At 36.1% G+C, this 24,195-nt stretch overlaps 3 protein-coding genes and 1 pseudogene across 5 annotated transcripts; 2 read left to right on the top strand and 2 right to left on the bottom strand.

Moving 5' to 3' along the window:
* The first annotated feature begins 280 nt into the window (after positions 1–280).
* LOC149376184 (akuammiline synthase 2-like) lies at positions 281–1,783 on the top strand. The gene has a single exon (XM_089606594.1). It carries the CDS (start codon positions 395–397, stop codon positions 1,700–1,702), a length of 1,308 nt encoding a protein of 435 aa, XP_089462720.1. The 5' UTR covers positions 281–394; the 3' UTR covers positions 1,703–1,783.
* A 9,382-nt stretch (positions 1,784–11,165) lies between these two features.
* On the bottom strand, positions 11,166–13,030 carry LOC149376183 (4-hydroxy-3-methylbut-2-enyl diphosphate reductase, chloroplastic-like; annotated as a pseudogene).
* Positions 13,031–14,881: 1,851 nt separating this feature from the next.
* On the bottom strand, positions 14,882–17,480 carry LOC149376182 (4-hydroxy-3-methylbut-2-enyl diphosphate reductase, chloroplastic). The gene is made up of 10 exons (XM_089606589.1): positions 17,141–17,480; positions 16,865–17,061; positions 16,467–16,646; positions 16,247–16,378; positions 16,057–16,131; positions 15,858–15,963; positions 15,672–15,766; positions 15,403–15,588; positions 15,231–15,317; positions 14,882–15,136 (listed from the first exon to the last, which is right to left on the bottom strand). The coding sequence occupies exons 1-10, from the start codon at positions 17,370–17,372 to the stop codon at positions 15,071–15,073; spliced, it is 1,356 nt and encodes a 451-aa protein (XP_089462715.1). The 5' UTR covers positions 17,373–17,480; the 3' UTR covers positions 14,882–15,070.
* Positions 17,481–20,116: 2,636 nt separating this feature from the next.
* Positions 20,117–24,195, top strand: TIC62 (NAD(P)-binding Rossmann-fold superfamily protein). 3 transcript variants are annotated; one of them, XM_089606587.1, is made up of 12 exons: positions 20,135–20,413; positions 20,544–20,646; positions 20,744–20,816; positions 21,448–21,484; positions 22,183–22,353; positions 22,430–22,511; positions 22,614–22,686; positions 22,806–22,916; positions 23,056–23,208; positions 23,378–23,457; positions 23,629–23,790; positions 23,944–24,195. In XM_089606587.1, the coding sequence occupies exons 1-12, from the start codon at positions 20,236–20,238 to the stop codon at positions 24,077–24,079; spliced, it is 1,359 nt and encodes a 452-aa protein (XP_089462713.1). In that variant the 5' UTR covers positions 20,135–20,235; the 3' UTR covers positions 24,080–24,195. The 3 variants fall into 3 exon arrangements, with proteins under 3 accessions (XP_089462714.1, XP_089462713.1, XP_089462712.1); XM_089606586.1 differs by having other exon boundaries at positions 20,136–20,413; positions 22,177–22,353; XM_089606588.1 differs by lacking the exons at positions 23,378–23,457; positions 23,944–24,195 and having other exon boundaries at positions 20,117–20,413; positions 22,177–22,353; positions 23,629–23,756.

The raw sequence follows: 24,195 nt of genomic DNA, 5'->3' as shown, positions 1-24,195 counted from the left end.
ATCAATCCTATCCACATACCTACAATTCTTTCCAAAACCCACCCCGCCCACACATATATTTAGTAATTAATAGACAGTTTCTACACCAAGAAATAAATACCACGTGAAAGTTAGATATCTTAATCAGATAAACGACGACAAATACTTATTTCAAACTTTAAGACGAAAAAAACAAAAAAACAAAAAATTACAAAAAAGGAAAAGAGTTGCTCTACAAAGTTGCTAAATAATTCCTTTTACAAAACTTCAAAGATTCATTTATTATAATATCCGTCTTCAATCAAATCTATATGTGGGCATGGTAGCGTAATATTTATAGAAAAACCAAAGTAATTCAGAAGATATACATACCACCTCGAAGTTACGGAATACAAATATTAGAGTTTCGATAGAAATGAAGATTGAAGTGGAAGTAACCTCGGAAGAGATCATCAAACCGTCGTCGGAAACACCTGACCATCTTCGCCGCTACACACTCTCTTATCTCGACCAAATATCTCCCAAAATGTACAGTCCTCTAATCTATTTCTACGAGTTGAAAAACGACCGAGCCGACGAGCCTGGGATCAGCGAGATATCGAACCGAATAAAGAAGGCTCTCTCTGACGCCCTAGCCTTGTATTACCCGCTCGCCGGCCGCGTCAGAAAAGACCGGTTCGTCGACTGCAATGACGAGGGAATCTTCTTCTCCGAGGCCCGAGTCGTGAGCCCTCACGAGCTCTCCGAGGTAATAAAAAACCCTAACCCTAGCGAGCTCTCGAAGTTCCTTCCGTTCGAAGTCAACAAGATGAACGAGTTCGCCGCCGGAATCCGACTCAACATGTTCTCCGGCGGAGGCGTGGCCGTCGGAATCTGCGTCTCCCATCAGCTCGGCGATGGTCTCTCTCTCATCAGCTTCATCAAGTCCTTGGCCGCCTTATCCCGGGGCGGCTCAACCGCCATCGAGAAGCCAGTTTTCGCGTCGGCGGAGCTCTTCCCTCCTCGGGACGAGCTGGTTCTGGACCCCACCTTATCGATCACGACCCAGGTCAAGTTGCAGATGTTCTCATTCGACGCTCCGGCGATCGAGGCGATTAGGGCAAAGTACGGTAGCTGGGTCTCCCGGGTCGAGGCATTGTCGGTTTTCATACTCTCTCGCCTTCTCTCGGCGAGTGAGGACGGGGCCGAGGAAGAGAGAGAGCGGGTAGTCATGTTGGCCCACCCGGTGAATATCCGACAGAAGCTCGACCCGCCGCTCCCGATGAGCTCCTTCGGAAACATCCACCGCGATGCGTTCACGATCATCCGCGGCAGCGTCGTCGCCGATGGCGGAGAAGTCGCGAAGAGGATAAGAGAGGAGATAAGGAAAGTTGACAAGGAGTTTCTCGAAAAGATGAGGGAATCCGGGGAGGACCCGAATCTGAAGCGTGTGGTGGAAGAAATGAGGAGGGTAGAGATGGAAGGCGGCGAGTTTCTCGAGTATAGCTTCAACAGTCTCTGCAGATTTCCTCTTTACAACGCCGACTTTGGGTGGGGCGAGCCTGCGTGGGTCAGCGCGGCGGCGTTGAATTACGACAACGAAATTAGCTTTTTTGACTCCAAACGCGGCGGTGGAATTGAGGCCTACGTGAGCTTGAAACCCGAGATTATGGCAAGGCTCGAAGCTGACGTGAAGTTTCTTAAATATGCAAATTTTTATCACGAGACCAAGGATTTGGTTTGAAAATTTGAAAAACATGCATGACTTACGCTTGGTTTTTTTTTTTTTCCTTCTATCACGTATTTCATGATTAATGCCGTTTTATTATTGAGTTTGTTGTGTGAGTTCTTCTTTATTTCGTTGATGATTTGCCGTTATTTTGATCTCTTTGGCTTTTTCTTCTTATAACTTCTTAGTTCGTTATCAGATTATTTCAAACGTGTAATGATTTGTTAATGTTTTTGTATTATTAAATACGAGTTATTTTATCCAAGACTATGATAACAAATGTTATTGAAAATATTTTTTAATGATATTTTGTGATTAATTAGTTAAGAGATTAGGTACATGAATCCCCTGAACTCTAGCTCTTGTCACAAACCATCTCAAACTTTACTTTTCCACAAAATTAACTATAAACTCTCGTTTTACTACACTGTTGCCCCTTTCGTCCAAAACAATTCTCATTTCTTTCGGCAGGAAGCGTCGCATTCAACACTCGGGCCCGAGCCCGCCAAGTCCAAGAGAACGACGCCATCCGAGAGGAAGCTCTCCCCGCACCCGTACAAGGCGATCAAGACGCACAAATGGAGCGAATGAGACGAGTTTCTTCCATCTCGCCGGCGTTGTCGCGAGACTCGCAGGACAAGGCATTCTCATCGAGATGTCTCGACGAGCAAGTTGCACCGGAGTACATTCCGTTAGGACCAGAGATTGAAGACTCGGAGCAAAATACCGATGACAACCCCGAAGGCGAAGCACCCGAGCCCCTTCATGAGGTAAACGATGACGTCCCCGATCCGATCATTTTTCTTTGTATATTTAAGGTGCATGGAGAGAGAGAGAGAGAGAGAGATTTGTTATTTTACTAAACTAAAGCTACAAACTTGATATATTTGAAAACTAAAAGTTGAAATACAATATTCTACTTAAACTCATATTATATATATATATGTTATTTTTATTATTCATTGTTATGCTTTTATAATAATTAATAAAGGACTCTTATTAAATAATGAAAAAAACACCTGAAATACTCAAATAAAACGTGAAAGTCATACTCACATATTAAATAAGAAAATAAACAAAACCCATTTACAATTATGATACATCATATCAAGGTTTGAGTTACCGGAGTATTCGATGATTTATCGCGCGATATATCGCTTACTACCAAATATCGATAACGAAATGTACAAAACCATGAGATATCCATAAAACCGAGATTAACCGCGTCGGTATCAGTAGAGAATTTCGTAATGCAAAAAATCAACCCAATCTATTTAAAAATTTCATAAAAATCGAGTTTTATTGTGAAAAAATCGGAGTTTACCGTAATTTTAAATAAAAATATAAATAAAATAAATTTAAATAAAAATAAAAGTTATGAAAGCTAATTTTATATTCATTCATTATAGAAAATTTACCCCTTTTTTCTCGGAAAACTCAATCAGTAACTCAAATCTTGCATCATACATCACAAAAAAAAAATGAAAAGAAAAATAGAAAACTATGTATCCAATCCTTTATTCATAGCAACTAGCTCTAATTAATTTCTATCCACATCTCTGGTTACTTCAAGGTGATCCACTGAAATCACCTGATCCTCTATTTAATTTCACCTACTTAATGACCATATTAAGTAGCTCGTGTGAATGTCGGGTATTGTCCCTAAATCAAACATTTCAATTCAAGGAATAGAAAAAGACAATCATGTACTTGAAAAAAAAAAAAGAAAAAGAAAGAGAACAGAGTCAGGATATTTTCTATTTAAATCACATTCGTGGAATTAATTACAAATGAAACACACACTGCTGGAATGAGGATTACAAAATAAAACGATTTGGTTTTTCTTACAAAGAGAAGAAACATACGCTGGACATATTGCTTTAACCCATCAAAAAACGTAACAAAGTAACGATCCACGTAACTTTTTTTTTTTCCTTTGACAAACTCTCAGTCTAGATTAAAATAACCACCACTGATCTCGTCCACCGGCAGGTAATGAATTTGAGTCATACTTTAGATATTGTTTTCCCTTGAAAAGAAATATTATACCGTACACTATAACAAATAAAGTCATCCGGTGCGATGTTTGTCGCACCAAATACCTAAAAAGTCGTACCTAATAGTTTATTAAGTGCGACTTTAGGTGCGACAAAGTCGCACCTAAAAGTCCGTCGTTAAAATGTATTAGATGCGACATGTCGCAACTAAAGATGTCAATATTAGGTGCGAAACTATCAGGTGCGACATGTCGCACCTGCACCTAATGCACAATTTATTTTGTTGCCAAAATTCTTGAAATTGGTGGGTAATTTCATATCGGGTACGACATGTCGCACCGAATAATCTTCTCGACATTATATTCGGTGCGACATGAATATGTTATTTTAATTAAAAAAAAATTACAAAATTAAATCAAAATTCATCTATAATTAAATAAAAATTAATTAACAAAATTCTAAATTAGAAATAATATTCTGAAAATAGAATTCTGAATTAAAAATATACCTGCACCTAATGCACAATTTATTTTGCTGCCAAAATTCTTGAAATTGGTGGGTAATTTCATATCGGGTACGACATGTCGCACCGAATAATCTTCTCGACATTATATTCGGTGCGACATGAATATGTTATTTTAATTAAAAAAAAATTACAAAATTAAATCAAAATTCATCTATAATTAAATAAAAATTAATTAACAAAATTCTAAATTAGAAATAATATTCTGAAAATAGAATTCTGAATTAAAAATATAAATACAAGTATTAGATTAATTAATTAACAAAATTTTCAACAAAATGCAATCAAATTAAACAAAACATGTTACGATTACATTAAATTACACTAAACATGTTACTAATTAATTTAATATGTTACTTTTAACTTAATTAATCTAATCTAACATGTTACATATTATTAAAAATTTTGTCAATTACTATATGTTACTATTTTCATCAAAGTTATATTTTCATCTAATCTAACATGTTATTGTTTTCATATATATTACTAATTAATCTAACTAAACATATTACTAATTAATTAATTAACTAAACATGTTAACATCTAATCAAAGTTATATTTTCATATATATTACTAATTAATATATATGAAATAATCTAAAAATATTAAATAATCTAAACATATTACTAATTAAAAATAACAACTAACCTTTTTAGAGGCGACGATGAGGCAGCGAGCTACGACGCGGGGCTGCGAGTGACCAAGCTGCGGCGAGGTCGGGGACGGTGCTGTGAGTGACTGGGCTGCGGAAAGAGTGAGACAAAGAGTGAGAAAGTGAGAAAGAGAGTGAGAGATCGAGAGTGAGACTTACAATGGGCTGCGGCGAGGTCGGGGACGGGCTGCGGCAAGTCGGGGACGGGCTGGGACGTCTGTCGGGCAGAGGAGAGGTGCCGAGGGCGGGCGGGGGCTGGGACGTCCGTCGGGCAGAGGGGAAGGGGTCGAGAGCAGGCTGCGAGCGGAGCGAGTCGAGAGAGTGGGTGAGAGAGAGGGTCGACGTCCGTCCGTTGGGCTGGGCCGAGGGTGGGTTGGGCGGTAGCGGGCAGGGGCTGGGCCGAGGGAGGGCCGAGAGCGGTTTGGTGGTGGCGGACCGGAGTTGGGCCGAGAGAGGGCCGAGGAGATGGTGCGATCGGGCGGAGAGCGCGGTGGTGTCGGAGATGGTGGGGACGTGGTGGTGCTAGGCCAAGGATGGGCCGATGGTGGATTGGGCGGTAGCTGACCGGGGCTGGGCCGAGGGCGGTTTGGCGGCGGCAGGCTGGAGCTGGGCCGAGGTGATGGCGCGACCGGCCGGAGAGCGCGGTGGTGTCAGAGCTGGGTACTCGAGCTCGCCGGAGACGGATCGAGGGGAGGGCTCGGCGGCTGATCGGAGAGAGATAGGGACCATAGGGTGATACATAGAGATATAGAGAGGCATACCGATCGTGGTTCACGGCGGAGGACGGCCGGAGACAGTTGCAAACGAAGAGCGTCGAGTTGCAGAGAGAGAGGACGGCCAAAGACAATTGCAGAAGAAGAATAGACGAAATCGGGCGAGGAAGAAGAAGGCTCGGGTATTTATAATACCCTAAAACTATTGGGTGCGACACTATCGCACCTAATAATCATATTCGGTACGATATGTCACACCCAATGTCGCGCCGAATATGAAATAACACAACCAAAAAATTTCGGGGGGACTTTTCTTACCGTTTTAAATTTTAAGACCCTTAGGTGCGACAGCCGTCGCACCCATAAGTATTGGGTACGACAAAAGTCGCACCTACAGGTATTAGGTGCGACATATTTATATTCAGAATGTCGCACCGAATACCACTTAACATTACCGAATATTTAGTCATCTGGATGAGTATCCGGTGCGACCTGTCGCACCTAATATGTGCTTAGGTGCGACATATCGCACCTAATACCTTTGCGCACCAGAAATGTGATTTTGTAGTAGTGGTAGTACAGGGACAGAACCAGAAATAAAAAAATTAAGGGGTCGACAGTTTAAAATAAATTTTGTTGAGTAAAAGTTACAATTTAAATATATCTAAAACTTAAATTTAAAAAGAGTTTGAATATGTTTTTATATTTTTTTAATGTAACTTTGTAAGTATATTTTATAAGAGTAATAGGATTTTAATTTCATTACAGAACATAGTAATTAGGAGTTACTAAAGTCAATAAATAAAAAACTAGTGTTGTTATTTTCAGAAACCGAACAAAAAGGACTAAAACATAAAAAGTGAAAAAGTTAGGGGGGCCAAGGTCCTTGCTTCACTGAACCTATGTTCACCCCTGATCACATTCGACACATTAAAATAATTTCTTCATTACATTACATATTGTTCATCTTCACCGCGGAGCTAGAATTTATAGACAAGGGGGCAAATTTGATTAATTTTTTTTTCTTAAATTCTCTAAGGTAAGAAAAACAATATTTAGGAGGTTTAAATAGGAAAAAATTATATAATTTTGGGCTGTAAATATAAAATTTTGAGGTAAAAATTGTAAATTTATAAAGTGCGTGTAAGAAAAAATTATAAAGGAGGGATAAATATGAAAAAAAAAACTATACTATATTGGGCTAAAAGTATAAAATATTAGGGTAAAAAAAATTTAATTTTTAAAAATTTCGAAGTTTAGGGACATTGGCCCACCTTATAAAAAAATTAATACGAGTAAACGAGAGTAGGATTCTCCGAAAATCAATTTGAAAGAATAGTAGACCAAATAAAAAAATTAGCAATGTTTTTATCATTGCACTATTTGCAAGAGGATGCTCTAGAATCCACCAACTTTAATATATCAAGAATATACCAATAAGGAAATGACTTGCATGCCCCTCTATCTCGCCCGGAGCTTTGGGCAGGAACGAAACGAATCTCTTAATATCTGTCCGAAACGAGATAATGACATTCCAACAAGCTCAACGAATATATCATAGACTGTTTTGTTGAACCATAATAAGCAAATTCGTAACGTTATATAATTTACGGCTAATATCATTACTTCACATGCTATTGTTATTTGGCATTAAATAATGTAAAAGTAGTTATTAAGCCTCCGAACAGAAATGGAGCCAAAAGGTTAAACTAGAGGGGTTTACATGAGAGGGAAAAAAAATCTTTAGAGGGTGTGCAAAAAAATCGAAAAAGCATAAATCGGATCGGATTATTGATTTTTTAAACCGCCGGTCCGTTAAAAACGGTTTTTCTCTAATCCGGACTGGTCCGATTTTTTAGACCAGTATAAAACGGTCCGGTCCGATTTGACAATTTTAGACTGCGTTTTAGACCAAACCGGACTGTCTTAATTTTTTTAAGGTATTTTTTTAATTCATTCTAAATATTTGAATGAATTAATTTGAGTTGAACATCTGAATTAATTTATATTTATGTTAATATTAATTTTTTTTCATTTTATGATTAAATTTGTACAAAACATTTTAAAGAAAGATACTTGAACAATTTAAAACAGTCTAACCTGGACCGGACCGGTCTAAAACAGTTTGGTCCGGTTTAATAATGATAATTTTTTGAAAAAATTGGTTGCGTAAGCCACCCAATCCATAGCAATTTAATTTTTGCCAACGTTTTGTAAATAATATGTAAATAACCTAGTTGCTTATGTGTCATCTCATTAATTGAAATAATTTTACACCTTTGCCCTTATTAATTATAATTTAGGCAGTTTTTTTTTTTTAATTTTGAATCAAACTTATTAGGAAAGTAGTTAACCTGGTTTATTTGAATTTTTGGACGTGTGGATATGGAAAAATTTTAGCGTTGACTTAACTAATTTGTTTCATTTAGGCAGTTTTTTTTTTTTTTTTTTTTTTTTTTTTTTTTTTAATTTTGAATCAACCCGATTAGGAAAGTAGGTAACCTGGTTTTTTTTAATTTTTGGACGTGTGGATTTGGAAAATATTCTTCATTTATTGATATTATTTTGTTTTCCATATATTCATAATTTTAGAACGTCCAAAATATTTCTATAATTTTTTCCAGTTTATTTACACGAATATACTATAAATATGATTTGTATTTACAATGAATATACTGTAAATATGTTTTTTATTTACACGAATATACTGTAAATATGCTTTGTTTTTACACGAATATACTGTAAATATGCTTTGTATTTACACAAATATACACTATCCGAACAAAAACGAATCTGTTGGTGAATCGAGCGCGTATCAGACACGAACAATCGTTCTGACGCGACTCGTTTGAGATGATTCCACCATATAACCATATTAATGCGGAAAAATAATTAATTACGCTGATCATAAGCTAATTAAATTATGGTTATAATTAACAAGATCTAGTTATGTTTAATTAATTTAATTCACGAGAGCATATTTATCAAGCAACCGATTTGAGCGAAAAACGAATACTTACATTGATTTTCGGTTCAGTTACAGAACGCTCCTAAACCAATCGCGTACTCCTTTGCGTCGTCTTGATGAAGGACTCGAGGATGACACCTTAGTCTTCCGAAACATAATCTCCGAGACGAATAAGAAAGATGAGTGGGCACAGTCTTTATCTCACTAGATCACGAAACTAGGTATTTCGAGATCTCGCTCTTATTTTACCAAGAATGGAAATGAATTTCCGAGGGGAGGGAGAGGCAGAAGTGCACGGCCAAGGTAGGCTAGGGTGCACGAAATTTTTCTCAAAAATTCTTTATTTTTGCCTTCTCATGAACCCCTATTTATAGTAGTAAAAGGAGATATTCATGGAATCTTCCAGAATGTTTTATTTCCTTTTATTGTGTTCACACTAGTGGATTAAATCTAGGTCATTCGATCTCAACAAATGAATCTTACTTTTTCTCTCATCTATCAGATCAATATCTATGAGATATTATTCTCTATTCAAATAGAGAATATATTATTTAGTGAGAGAATAAATGAGAATATATTATTTCCCTTTAAATATATTCTCCTAAATACTTTCCAGGAGAAAATATAGGACAATATCTTATATTATTATCTCATTTATTTAAACAACTAAAGAGAAAATATTGGTAAATACCAATATTGAAAAAATCGGATTTGATGGCACACGGCCAAGGGGATTTGCGCAAATCCTATGTCAAAATTCCCAATTCGATTTTTCGATGTGTGCAATGCCCAATTGCTTAAAACCCAATTAATCATTTATTTACTTGGTACAACAATAAACAAATAATTAATAATTGTTTATTTACTTGATCAAACAATAAATAAACAATTCTACCATAAATATTTATTTAATTATGCGAATACCCGTTTTCCAGAATTAATGCTGTCAATCACAATTACAGCAAGTGAGATTAATAATGATATACATTATTATACGAAAGTTCTTATCCGCCTTTATCAGAGCCGAATCGGGGACTATGGACCTAGTAATAGAAGCTTAACAAATCCGATGAAAAAGACGAAATAGTCATTTCTCTTTTTCCATCGATTCGTTTAATCTTGGTCAAATACTCCACCTTGTAAGCCAAGACTGAACTCTCCTTTATACTAGAATCATATTTACTCATCGTGACGAGTGTCCACTGATATAGTCAGTTCGTGATCAAGATCCTCCAGGTTCAACCTGTGTCAAGAGAAGTCAATTTTTCCGTTATACTTCTCTTGATACATATCAGCCCTAAGCATTATTGCTTCCCCAGCGAAAGATTCTTTCGAACGTTACTTACTTCGAAAGTGCTAGCAATCTATCGGCTCTGGAATCAACCCTTAGGTGAGTGAACATTAACCTTCTTTCAGGAAGGCTGGATTTCGTATCCGTAAATCACTTCCCACTCGAATCATGCTCTGAGAGACTCCCAAGACATAAATTGTGATTAGCATGAATAGCCTTTTAGCGAATGAGTCAAAGAGCTCAGTAACATAACCCAGTGTCCATGATCACTTCAGGATTTAGATCAAGTCTCACTGTGACCATCATAGCGGCCTCGGTTAGTGTGTCGTAACGGTCCTTAAACGACACATCTACAACCAAGACCTGTCCAAGTCGTACACTTACCACAAGTGTAAAATGCTCCCACATAGTGATCAGCCTTCACCTATGTGTTCCACATATATGACTTTAGATATAGCTTTCCAGGCGTATATCAGTCATCGACCTCGTTTTAGCTCATCACCCGAACTCAGGTGCCCAGCACGTGACTCAGTTTAATACGGAGGCTATGGAAGATAGTTGTTATTGATTCTAATTGTTTAGAACTCAACCCACTAATCATATAATGCTAATAAAGTTATCTTGTTAACGAATTTAGTAATCATTTATTCATTATCTTCAAGTGGACAATATTATTCCTAATAGAATCATCCTATTCTGTACAACCAAATAACCATTGAAACTCATCTTCCTCGTGTAGCCAATCACCGACCCATCTTCCTTGGGCGTCGGGGCCTTCTCGCAGGCCTTTTGCAATCTCGGTCATGTAACAACCTCGAATCATGGTGTTCCACTTGTAAGTAGGCTTTGCCGGAGTTCATGCCGATCTTGAAAATCATCACCGGGGAGGAATCGGCGGCTGTGACCTTGAGCGCCATCGTCGGGGAGGAATCACGGGCTGTTTCTCGCGGCCAAGATCTCGTTCAGAGACAACCTTTTTTTCTCCACAAGGCTCGCCAATCCTTCGGCCTCGCCAATCGTGACGCCCCGCGGCCTGGAAGAGCTGTGACGGCGATGGTGGTGGGGGAGTCGGTGTTCATGCACGGAGGGCTTCTGGCAGAGCACGTGGATTATAGCCTGGAGCGCATGAACAGAGAGGTGAAGGAAGAATTCTAATTTCTGAAGATTTGATATTTATTTACGTTGGAGAGATAATGAGAGAGAGGTTAGATATGCATTTATGGAGTTTTAAATGCTCCCTTGATTTATGCGAGGTAGTTATGGTCGAATTTTTTTTTTCCATTTAAATTATTACGCTGAAAATAATGGCCGGGAATAACAAAGGGCAATCCTGTCTACTTTTGACTGTTAATAAATCCAAATGGCTATTAACCATAAATTAACAAAATGTGGGCTAAAAAACAATTGCTTATTTTCGGGAGGTCATTTAACTTAATTACCCTAATTTTTTTTTACCTTATCCGGAGTAGAGGCACCAAACGCTACACCAATAGTGATCCGACCTTCCGGGATCTAATTTACATTCTCTATCAACTCACAATTCTTTCAAAAATTTCACAACATATTCAATTTTCTCTATAATAATAATAAGAATGAGACGAAGAAAAAATAACATCGATGCATTTACATTGAGCTTGTCCGATCCTCTGATCGCTGTCTATATCCACTACGATGGAAATCGCGAAGCCTCGGCGATCTCTTGAGGATGAGAGGTGTTGCTTGAGTTCCACCCAACGACGGCTATAACGAGGTCTAGATTCCCTTTCACGAGCTCATATATTGCATCTTGACGCTCTTGAGTGGCGTCGCAAATTGTGTTTAAGCTCATATAGTGGTCGCTAAATTTTTCGACTCCGAATTTCTGAATCATATATAGTCCTCTCAATCAGCTTCCTTGAAATTTTGATGTAAAAAACAGTTATGAAATCTACGTCAAAAATAAAATAAAGAACAGTCAATAAGTACTACACGAAAAGTCTTGACAGGAAAAGGCCACGCAGTCGAGAGAAGGAATCATTTTATCGAAAATTGATACAAGTTATAGTAAAAGAAATAATATACTTAAAAGAGTCGCTCATAAATTGATTTTTTTTTTTTCATTACACATTCTTTTTTATAATTTCGGTCAAATTCAAAAAATAAAAAATAATCATTTACTTAATAATCACGAAAATTAAGAAATGACAATGCAAATTTCAAAATTCCCACTAACTTTTAAAATTGACATGGATTCACATCGGCCGGTGAAATTTCCGTAAGATAGAACCATCAGCCAATTGACACTATCACATGCAATTTCCACGAGAAAGGAAAATATGGATCACCAAACTCTATCGAAAACCAAATCTCCAAGATCAACAAAAAAACAAGTCAGTGGTGGTTCAACCAAGGACTAATCTATCTTTTCGGTTTCTCCTTTGAGCATTGCTGTCTGATTCGCAATGCCCAACTTTATGAGATCTCTTTCAGGATCAAACCCCTTAGATACCGCGTTCTTAAATTTCTACCGGAAATAAAACACAAGGCACTTCATTTGCCACAAATAAATAAACGTCCGAGAAAAATAATCTCTGGAATTCTCACCTCTAGAAATGCTTCTTTATCAGCCGAGCCAGACCCATCAAGAATGTAGTCACACAAATATATATATATATATATATATATATATATATATATATATATATATATGGCCTGAACTAAGAAAAAATGACATAAAAATGCAAAGGCACTATAACTAAGAAGACCAGAGAAACTAAAGCTTACCTCGGCCATGTTTTTGACAATAATGTACGTGTCGGCGAAAGAAGCGGTTGCTATGGTTTCCTCGTGATCATATTTTCCATGAATTAGAGACGTGTAATCTCTTTTCTTGTGCTTCTCTACAAGTAAAACGGAGAATTTTATTTTCCTTTCAAAAACTTGTAGAAAAATGGAAATATAGCAAATTCCCACCCATAGAAAAACGTAATACTAAGAAATTTATTATTTTCCCTTCAAAACGTTCTCGATTTCCAAACGCGATAGAGGATTTTCATTCTCCCTCTCACTTTTCCTCAGATTTCATTTTCCACGTAAAATTCGGGTACCAACCATAGTCTTCGGATTTGAAAAAAAAAATATCTAGTAACTTGTCGTGCAAGAAGCAAAAAAAAAAATAACTCACTGGCGTATTCGCGGCCCATGAGCTCTCGGGTCTCATCCTCGTGGAGGCCAAAGCCTCTACGATGCAGTTGTTTTTTCGGGTGAAGCTCTAGTTGAAGGACTTGGCGTCGAAATCGTGGTCAGTTTCGCCAGAGCATCGAAGAGAGAGAAGCTGGTCTTGAAAGTTCCGGCCAGACCGTCGCTGGTGAAGGGGCTTGAGATTCGATGGAGATGGAAAGAAATCGCCATAAGAGGAGTTGGGTTGGTCAAGTTTGAACAGATAAGAGAAGTCGTAGGTTTGGTATGGACCAAATAGCTTTTACATGGCTCGGAGTTTATTTGTTTAATACAGGTATAGTTTTTTCATGATTTTCTTCGCTTTGTGATTTTCTTCATGCTAAATGGTCCTAGTATTTCTATTCTTGCGAGTCACGCAACTCTCTCTTTCCTTACCTCGAATAATTTATTTCTCTATTTTATAAAAATTATAGAGATGCACCTCCAAGTTAAAATAAATGCAACTTTAACCCAAAAGTTATCCCAAGTTTATAATCAACTCACAGACTTGACTAGTACACAGGCAAGTTTTTTTGTAATGAAATATAGAAATCTATAATTAATCACAAAGTTAGAGATTAATTAGACTACATCGGCCTAGAGACATCCTCCGATCAAATGAGAATGGTCTATAAAATAGCAAAAATTGCTAAAATATGAGTAGTCTCGTTGATTTCTCTATAAATATGCAACAACTCAATTCTTTAAATGTTATATTTTAAACTAGACTCATCCGAAAGAATAGAACTCAAATCTTTTGAAAAAAAAAGGGAGTCACTCGTCTCAACTGCCATCTTAACATATTAGCTTATTGCCAGGTTCAATTTTTTCAAACTTATTATTTAAGTATTTTTCAGTTAGATTGAAAAGAGAAATTTCATTTGGTAAATTCACTAATGTATTACAATTCAAAATAGATTCGATATATCAAAACTATATTGATCTTACTATTTAGGACAAAAGCACCCTTATTAATTTTCAATACAGCAATAACACATTCAAAATCATTTTTCGTGCTTTCTGATTATGTTTATGTAAACATTCTATTTAAAAGTAAGATATAAATAATCAGAAACCAACATATTTTTGTTGAAAATCATACATGCCAGAAATCATCAAAAAAACATTTTAAAAAAATGTCAGGAATCATATAAAGTTGCCATAAATCGATTTCTTATTATATTTATTTAATCAAATTAATAACTGAAATCTGAATCTTTTTTTTTACGAATTCCATTGTATTCTTTAGTAATATGTATAAGAAAATCACCAAATAACATACCAAAAAAATAAATACAAAAGTTCAAGTTCAAAATTAATTTTGTTATTGGACTTTTGAAATTAAAAGAGAGACGAAAAATGAGAGAAAGAGACGCAATGCAAGCGAGTTTAATAACAGAGGTATAGAGAAAAAGTGAGGTACTGACACATCACAAAATCTAACGAATGAATTACTATTACTTTTTTTTTTTTTTTTTTTACTGAAGGGTCCGGCACTCTGGCTTGTTATTTCAAGTATTTTCCAGGTACCTTGGAAATGGTATTAAAAGTTGATAGGACACCTGGCTCCACTACCGTGAACTTTGGATTAAAATAAAAAAAGAATAAAGCACTACAGAAAAACGACAGAGAAGAAAAAGCTAAAGATTGCTTAAGATCTCGAAGGCGAAATTATTGACACAAGAATCGTCACAACCCTGACCTTTGTTGAACATGCCTCTAGGGTAAAAGGTCTCTCATAAAATAAAAAATAACTCCGTTGTTGAATCCGACTCAGTATAGTTTATTATTCCTATGTTTTATTACTGTCATTTGAAAACCTTCAAAGTTCTACGTTCTTTGCTTGAAGACATTTTGAAAATGTGATATCTACCCCAGGCGATGATATATTATATAAACTCTCCTTTCTGCGGTACACATTGGACTAACATTTGACACAAGAAAGCACCTTTTTTTTATCATCTTAATAACACTACAATGAAGCTCTGTAATAAAGCTGACATTGAAAGTGTTGGTATACACACAAAATCCTACCTAAAAATTACGCTACTTGTAACACCTCTTCCCGTTTGATGTCGAACACCTTGATCAGAGCATCTTCAACAACCTGCTCAGATATCAAATTTAACAGAGCATAACCAGGTCAACTTCAATAAGGCTAAAAGGTTTTCACTAAAAGGTTTACCGAGATAAGAATTTACCTTGTCCGGAGTAGAGGCACCGGATGTTATGCCGACAGTGATGGGACCCTCAGGTAGAAAGTTCTCCTTCTCGACCAACTCTCCGTGCTATAAAACAGAAATGATAATTGAAGAATATAAGTGACTATATCATATAAATACCATGCAACACAAGCTTTCAAAGTATTTTTACATTGAGCTTGTAGGCGATTTTGTTTCCGGGGCCAATCCTCTGCTCGGAGTCGATCCAGTACGATGGGATTCCTCGTTCCTCTGCAATCTCTTGTAGATGAGACGTGTTGCTCGAATTCCATCCTCCGACCACCAAAATGAGGTCTAGCTCATCTTCCACGAGCTTGTACATCGCATCTTGTCGCTCCTGAAAACGAGATACGCAAATATTTTTTATTTTCCGAAATTCTTGGCACTGAAATTAGAGAAATGTAAAGAAAGAACACGCACTTGAGTTGCATCGCAGATGGTGTTGAAGCTTTGGAAATGTTCGTTGACGTTTTCCACGCCGTACTTCCTCATCATGGTCCTCTCGACCAATTTACCTGTGAATATGATGATACGGCATAAAAAAAATGGGATTTTCATTTTATTATTCTAGATGCGAATAAAAAAGTCGTAATCAGATAAGCGAACCGATCTCTTCGGTCTCTCCCTTGAGCATGGTTGTCTGGTTTGCAATGCCGAGCTTGACAAGGTCTTTATCGGGATCAAACCCCTTAGAAAATGCGTTCTTAAATTTCTGCAAGATATCAAACCCGAATCGAAATCAATCACTAAACCCAACGAATGTGCAAATAGATCTTAAAAAAACAAGCTTCTTTGACAATCCAACCTCAAGAAATGCCTCTCTAGTCGAGCTAGTCCCGTCAAGCTCGCCACCGAGAATGTAATCACACACGTACATCGCCTAAATAAATAAAACAACAAGAACAGTACAAGTCAAAACTCCAAAATAAAAGGAAAAAAATACAAGACAATTCAAACTTTCTGAAGCTCAAAAAAAAAAAAAAAATTGGGCTTACCTCAGCCATGTTCTTCACGATAATGTACGTCCCAGCAAATGAAGCAGTGGCTACAGTTTCCTCATGAGAATATTTACCATGAATTATGGAAGTGTAATCCCCTTTCTTGTGCTTTTCTACAGTGTTCCAAACCTACACACACACACAAACCCAATCAACTCAAAATCCAATTGCATAATCGGATTCTTTAAGCTCAAGAACAAACAAACTCAAATACTACCTTTGAAACCCAGGGACAAGTGGTATCAACAATCTGAACATTCTTGTCGCTCAGAGTCAACATCTCGTCCACCGCGGCACCAAAAGCCGGCAAAATCACAACGTCTCCTTTGTTCACAACCTCGAACTGCTTTATTCCCTCCTCCAACGGAATATTCTCAACGTTCATTTCCTCTAATCTCTGTTGACAGTGTGATCATAGATATTATTATTTCAATACTTAATAAAATTAGGTCAGAAAAGTCTGCGAGTCGAAGAGAAATTTGGGGCAGTGGAAACAGAAAAACCTTTGTTAAGAGTGCTATTGATCAAAGATCATCTCTAGGTCGGAACTAGAGCAGAGCAATGAAGAAAAGGCATGATTGAAGATTAATTATTGGAAGTGGAAAGATGAAAAACCTTGTTGACGGTGGGATTGTGAATGATTTCGTTAGTAATCCAGATCTTTTCGTCGGGAAATTGCTTCCTGGCTTCGTAGGCGATCTGAACCGCTCTCTCGACGCCCCAACAGAATCCGTACGCCTCGGCGAGCTTCACCGTCACGTTTCCCCATGTGTATTCGTTCCCGTTATCTTTCAACTTCTTGATTACGTCACCTGAAAAAAACAAAAATTAAACGGAATCAACAACCTTTCGCCGCCAAAAATCGCGTAAGACAGACAGAGAGAGACGTACTGGTGTACTCGCGGTTCATGAGCTCCAGAGTCTCTTCCTTCCGGCCGAAACCCCGGCGATTATAGTTCTCGCTCCGAGTCAGGTTCTTTCGGAAGAGCTTGGGGTCGAAGTCGCCGTCACCGCCGCCGGAGCACCGGACGGAGACAGGCTTCCGGCTCCGGAGAGCAGGAGTTCTGGCGAGGGAGGGGTCGGAAGGAGTGGGGATGCGGCAGAGCTGGGACGCGATCGCCATAGTTGAGGGTTCGCAGATTAACGAGAGCTCTGTGTGTGAGTTGGTGACAGTGAAAAACTGGTGGTGTGTATTTTATCTTCGATGAACACGGACAAGAAAGGATGTGTATTTATTTTCGAAATTATTTTAATAGTAGTAGTATTATCTTGTAAATTGTAATTAAATATGATAGATAGAAACCATTATTGAAGATTACCCAATACCAATAACCAATAAATTCCCATACAGCCTTGGGACTTATAATATTGACTCTTCTTATCCTCCCGAATTCCAAGATATATAATTATCAATTAATAAAAGAGAATCGTTAACAACTAAACCACTTAAAACATATTAATTTTATTATAACCAACGTTTAGTTAATAATTGATAATTAGCCAAATTGATGATGTGGCGAGTGAAACCACTTATTTTGTATCGAATATACTCTTATTAGTTAATTAATAAAATTGATTTTTGTATTAAAAAATATCATTATTCTTTAAATTCCTTAATTATAGGATCTGGATTTTATGATTTCAAAATAAACTTAAAAAAAAAAACCGTTATACAAATGACACGTTTCATTTTTATGTTTTTCTTCAAATTTTCGCAGTAATAATTAGTAATATATAACAGTTAATAATCAATAATAATCGTTAATAACATACTGGTCTCAAGATTATATGTTCTTCACAGTAAATAATCGTTAATTTTTGTTAATAAGCGTTTGTTTATCTCTTTTCGTCAATATTTTTATGGTTTTGTTCATAATTAATTATTGTTAATTATCATTGATACGTGGCCTTTATCTTCTCCAAGAGTTTTTTTCTGCGATTTTAATGTGTTGAATGGCTTATATGTTTTGGTTTTTTTTTTAAATTGTGTAACTGGTTACGTGTACCATTAAATATGCCTTATTAATCGCATCATTAATTTTTTTATCTTTATTTTCGTTTTTTCATTATGAATTAATGCGCTTGACGAAATTTAAATTAAAGGGTAATTTAGTCTATATCTGATAGGAAATAATGTTGTGTGACTAATAAATAATAATTATCTAAACGGTGGCTATTTTGCAATTTCAAGTTTGAAAATGGCCATAAATCTCCACTGCCCTTAATAAAAGCTGCTTTCTGTATGTTCACTTTTTTTTTTTTTTTTAAGGAACACGATAATAATGAGAAAATCACTCGCGTCTAAATTCATATAACGATTTTATACGATTTATTTCTGGAACTAGTCAATTCCATTTCAATCAGAGTACTGTTTGCTACACATCTTTCTTATCTTTTTTTTTTTCTTTTCTTTATTCGAAAAAACTATACATCTAGAAACTAATTTTTCATGGCATACGATTTCTTTTATTTTTGTGGTAAAGGCTTACTATGATGTGGTGGTGTTATTTTGCGTTGATTTCAATTTCGGGGTAGTGCTGAAAATTGATGCCTAAAGTGTCAAAAAGGGGTGGTCCAGCCTGGCTCCGTGGAAGATCTCGGGCTGAGCTAGACTTATTGGTAGGTAATGGGCTGGGCCAAAGTTCGAAGCCCAGTGGAAAGTTCACGAATATTTTATTTAAACATGGCATTTCGTGAATACTTGGAATTTTTTAACATTCTATAAAATAAATAAAAACTAAAAAAAAAAAATCATATGATTCTGTTTATATTTTTAGTGAGACTGACTGAAAATATTTCAAGGACATCTCAAGTTCTTAGCCATATATCATCTGGCTTTTCCTATTTGAAGTCGATTAACGCTGATTTAGAGTTTGCATGATGATGAGTATTTCTTCAAAATTGTTATTATATATAAAACACAATTTTGAGTATAAATTTATTATTATTAATTAATAATAGTTAATATCAATTGTTCCTTCATGAACTCCTCTGTTAACCGTGCATACAGATCAACGAGTTATATTTTCGATATAGGAAGAAAAAAAAAGTGCAAAGAAGATGACACTAGTGAAAATTTGTTCGAGAAACACATGTTAATAGTTTTAAATGATCGTTAATATGCAAAAGGAATGTTTGTAATGAAAAATTGTTCGTAGTTTTATCTTTCTTGTCGTTTTTTAACTTTATTTAGCAATTTGGCTTGGAAATTGGAAATAAATATTTTTTTTATTACATCTATTACTAAATTTGTCACAAATATCGTTATTCCTGACACTGCATAGAGAGCTAGACTCAGTCCAGACGGAGAGCTGAGAACCCTGGACGAGCTGGGATTGTGAGGAGACATGCAATCCGTTGTGCAGGCGGGCCTTGCTGAATAATTACTTGGGCTTGAATGTTCTAGGTGAGGAGTTACCCAAAATAAAAAAAATAAATAAAAACTTTTGATAACAAGATTTGGGAGAAAATATTTTTTCTTGATTTTGGTTTTTTTTTTAAACATTCCAAAGAGTAAAATTGATGTCCGATTCCCTTTTGACCTTTACAATTGTTTTGATTTGATTTTCATGCCCATATTGCGTAATATATTGTATATTTGATCTAATTAAGTAAAATGTTATGCTTATATTTTATTTTCGTGCCCATACATGCTTATATATATATATATATATATATGTATATATATATAATAAAAAATCTTTTATTTCCACTGGAAATTTATTTAATCAACTAAAGAGGAGATACAAGAGCAAAAAAACATAATTGACACATCAGCCACATTTTAGCGAAATCTGGGCCCATCATATCCAGATATGAGAGTTGAAGAACTTCTCATCAAAGCCACATAATCGTCCCTCATCAACTTTCCAAAAGTTATTTCATTTAAGGCATTAACAAATCAAAATACAATCGCCCATTTTTATATTTTTTTTTTTTCGTATTATAATTAATGCTCTCAGAGCCTCTGTGAATCTCAGAGAACAATGGAGGCTCTTATGACCACCACCACCGTTTCAGTGTCTTCATCGATAATTCCTCAGAAAACAAACGTAAAGACTGATTCTTTCCAGCAATGCCAGCTCATCAAGTTTCCCAGATCCGTTAGGAATTACCAAAATGCCACCAAGCTCAGGTTTCCCAACATCAGAGCTCAAGCCTCAGGTAATGCATATCTATATTTCTAATTGCAATTTGCAAAGAGGCAATACACATGTTGTGAATTCAGGACATTTTTTCCATTCGATAACGACCAATTAAAAATTGTAGATTATTCTTTTAAATATGTGGACAGCAAATCTAGGGTCAGATAAGGCAATTCCAAAGGACAACTCAAAAGACGAGAACGTTGCTTTTGTGGCCGGAGCTACCGGTAAGGTTGGCTCACGGGCAGTAAGGTTGGATTTTTAATTTCTAATATTAATCACATTATATTTTTATGATTATGGTGAGAAGAAAAAACAATAATTTTTTCAACTTCTTAATTAAATTCAGAGAACTTTTGAAGCTCGGGTTCCAGGTTCGTGCCGGGGTTAGGAGCCCGGAGAAAGCACAAACCCTCGTGCAAGTAAGCTTTTGGATTTCTTTATTTCTTTTTTCTTTTACAGAAGTTGTTAGACTCGAATTGGTAAATTAGCAGTTTATTCATTTAAATTTGTTTTTATTTAAGTGAAAACTACCTCCAATACTTTTTTTCAAACTCAATCCCTCATAGAGTACCTATATTTTTTTATTCAATAAATATATATTTTTATGGTATTTTGCTTGTTATTTATTTATTTTACTTATTATCAATAACTTACAGTTTCATTTAGAATAAGGGCATTTGAAAATAAAAAGTTATATATTTATGGAAGGTTTTAAAATATAAGATAGTCTAAGAAATATAATCTCCAAATAAGATATTTATGTAATATCTTCTTTATTTAATTTTACTTGTAGAAATTAAGCCATTAGGGTCATGAGTACAATTGACAATTTACTATTTTAATTTCCTTTTATTGTATAATAGCGTAATCGGGGGAATTGGTTCACCACTCTCGAATAGTGAACCGAATTTATCAATAGAATTACCATTTTCCTGGGCGGTATCAAGTGTGCTTGATTTAATTTTTCCTTTTCATTTTTGAGTGTGACACGAATTCTTTGTGCATAAGAGTAATTTTGTCTGAGAGAAATCAATCAAACTCACATTGCAGAGCGTGAAACAAATGAGCTCTGCCGGAGAAACTCAACGTAAGTAAAAGCTCTATCATTATCACTTTAATTTATTGTTATTTATTATTTATTTTTGTGTTATTACATTTTATTCTTATTATGGTAAATAACTTATTGTTTGTAGCATTGTTTAAAAAGGCGTTTTCAAGGCGCGCCTCAAGGCGGAAAAAGCCTCAAGGCTTAAGCCTGGGGAAAAAAAAAGTCAACTTGCGCCTTTTGGTTTTTAGGCGTGCGCCTTATGCGTAAGCCCTAAAAATTTTCGCCCAGAAACGCATGAAATAGGGCAGTTTTTTTTTTTTTAGGCCCAATTTAAAAGTTTGGGCTTTTTCTGGGCCTTTTTTGGGTTTTTTTCAGATAAAAGATTAATAAAACGTAAATTAGGTTTTTCTTTAACACATAACCTGAATCGTAAGTCTAAAACTAGTATTTCATGGTTTTCGTTATCTGATATAGATTACTCTAAAATTGGTCTAAAACGTAGATTAAGGTTTTTTTGGGTTTTCATTGTTAAACTAGTATATGAAGGTTAAAACTTAGCATTATCAGTCTAAATTTATTTTAGGATGATTCCAGATTATACAAAAAAATTAATTTATGCCTATCTTTCGAGGCTTACGCCTCGATACGCCTTGAGGCTTACGCCTTGCCTCAAAAATAGAAATCGCCTCGAATACCGTTTACGCCTTTTAAAACATTGGTTTGTAGCCTAGCTGTAGAAAAGCTTGAAATTGTTCGATGCGATTTGGAGAAGAAAGAAGAAATTGGAACGGCATTAGGCAACGCGTCTGTGGTTCTGTGCTGCATCGGAGCCAGCGAGAAGGAGATCTTTGACATCACCGGACCCTATAGAATCGACTATATCGCCACCAAAAATCTCATCGAAGCGGGTTAGTGAAATTTTAATGATAATAATCAATAGTTGATTTAATAATTAAATTTAACACTATTGTAAATTATTTCTAGCGGCAAGTGCCAAGGTGGACCATTTCATTTTGCTAACATCTCTTGGAACAAACAAGATCGGATTTCCCGCGGCCATTCTCAAGTAAGCCGATGTGATTATAAGAATCGGATAATTATCCTTAAATTTATATTCCTATATTTTATCTAATTTTTTTTTATTATTCTTTGTTTTGGTGTTGGGAAGTTTGTTTTGGGGAGTGTTGCTATGGAAAAGGAAGGCGGAGGAGGCATTGTTCTCTAGCGGAATTCCTTACACGGTTAAGTGACCTTATGTGGTTAAATTTTTTCTTCTTCGAGACTACATGTACGATGAATTCTCATTAAATTAAACGAATTGCGACAAAATTGATTTTGAATCATTTGTGAATCGATATAGATAGTTAGACCAGGTGGAATGGAACGGCCAACGGACACTTTCAAGGAGACTCACAATCTAACCCTCTCGCAAGAAGATACGTTGTTTGGCGGTCTAGTTTCAAACCTTCAGGTCAAACATGCTGTAGAAACTTGCTTCAAGCCTCATATTTTTTATATATAAAATTATTTAAAAATTAATTGTAAAACTTGTGTCCGAATTAAGTGGTCCAAATAATACAGTCGAGCTATAAAAGGGTTGGTGTTCTTAGGTGGCCGAGCTAATGGCTTGCATGGCAAGAAACCGCGACCTAACGTACTGCAAAGTGGTGGAAGTGGTTGCGGAGACAACTGCTCCGTTGACTCCCATGGAAGAACTTCTCAAGAAAATACCATCTAAACGCCCGGGTGGTTTCGCACCAAAGGTATCTAGACAATTTTTTATTTGACAATTATTTTTCTTTTCTTTTTTTTTGCAATTACGCATCGCTAGATTTATTGCTTATTAAATTCGTTTACAAAGTTGTCGTAAAAAAAAAAACCATTATGGGGAAAAACACGGAATGCAATAAATTATCACATTCGTCTCATCAGAAACCAAAGGCGGCTGAAACAAAAATTTCTGTTGAGGAGGTGACTACTACGGCCCCATCACCGCTCTCTCCTTACACCGCGTGAGTCAAAATTAGTCAACGGAAAACTGCTTTAATTTCAAACTTCTTTCCATATAAATTAGTCAACGGAGAACTGCTTTAATTTCAAACTTCTTTCCATATAAAAAATTATTAAATCTGCATTATCTCTCTTATATATATATACCAAATTCTTTTGCGGGGAAATGAAAGGTATGAGGACCTTAAACCGCCTTCATCGCCGTGTCCAACCCCAAACACTACTATTTCCGGCGGTGCCACGAAGGCAAGCGATACCATATCTGCACCAACTCCAACAATCGTTCAAGAAACCGTGGAGGCGAAGAAATCAACCCCTCTCTCTCCTTATACCGCGTAATAATCTTCATCATTCATCTCATATATGTTTTTTTTTCCTTGTATCGCAAGCCACAACTATAGTTTACTCGACATTTATGTTGTTTGTCACTAAATTAAGGTTGCCAAAATTTTGATGATACATTTTTTATTTTTATTATTATTTTATAGTTACGAAGATTTGAAGCCACCTACCTCTCCACGTCCAACACCAAGCGGTCTCCAGAAACCCAAAAATATTGTATCTGAGGTCGCCGGTGAAAATGGCCCTCCAAAGATTTCAATTGACCAATCTAGCCCCGTGTAAGCCTTCGATGACATATAGTTTCAGATTATTTACCACTTGCACAAGAATAAAATGAATTTATATTTTCAGTCGAATTTTGGACATTCAATCTATTAGTTAATTAACAATTGCCGAAA

Source organism: Urtica dioica, unplaced genomic scaffold, assembly GCF_054948205.1.
Source record: "Urtica dioica subsp. dioica isolate 48M unplaced genomic scaffold, U.dioica_male_clone48M_v1_H2 Urtica_dioica_male_H2_contig_54, whole genome shotgun sequence".
In the NCBI taxonomy this organism is placed as follows: Eukaryota; Viridiplantae; Streptophyta; class Magnoliopsida; order Rosales; family Urticaceae; genus Urtica; species Urtica dioica.
The sequence above is the reverse complement of the archived record's forward strand: the minus strand, read 5'-3'. Positions and strand labels throughout refer to the sequence as shown.

Bases quoted from the DNA above. Each gene is read 5' to 3' on its own strand.
- LOC149376184 (XM_089606594.1), top strand. From the start codon at position 395: ATGAAGATTGAAGTGGAAGTAACCTCGGAAGAGATCATCAAACCGTCG.
- LOC149376182 (XM_089606589.1), bottom strand. From the start codon at position 17,372: ATGGCGATCGCGTCCCAGCTCTGCCGCATCCCCACTCCTTCCGACCCC. The intron at 15,964-16,056 runs GTTGGATTGTCA...GATATCTTGCAG, and splicing joins CTAGAGAGGCATTTCTTGAG to AAATTTAAGAACGCATTTTC. The intron at 15,137-15,230 runs GTAAATTCTTAT...ATATCTGAGCAG, and splicing joins GTGCCTCTACTCCGGACAAG to GTTGTTGAAGATGCTCTGAT.
- TIC62 (XM_089606586.1), top strand. From the start codon at position 20,236: ATGGAGGCTCTTATGACCACCACCACCGTTTCAGTGTCTTCATCGATA. The intron at 22,687-22,805 runs GTTAAGTGACCT...GAATCGATATAG, and splicing joins CTAGCGGAATTCCTTACACG to ATAGTTAGACCAGGTGGAAT. The intron at 23,458-23,628 runs GTGAGTCAAAAT...GGGAAATGAAAG, and splicing joins CCGCTCTCTCCTTACACCGC to GTATGAGGACCTTAAACCGC.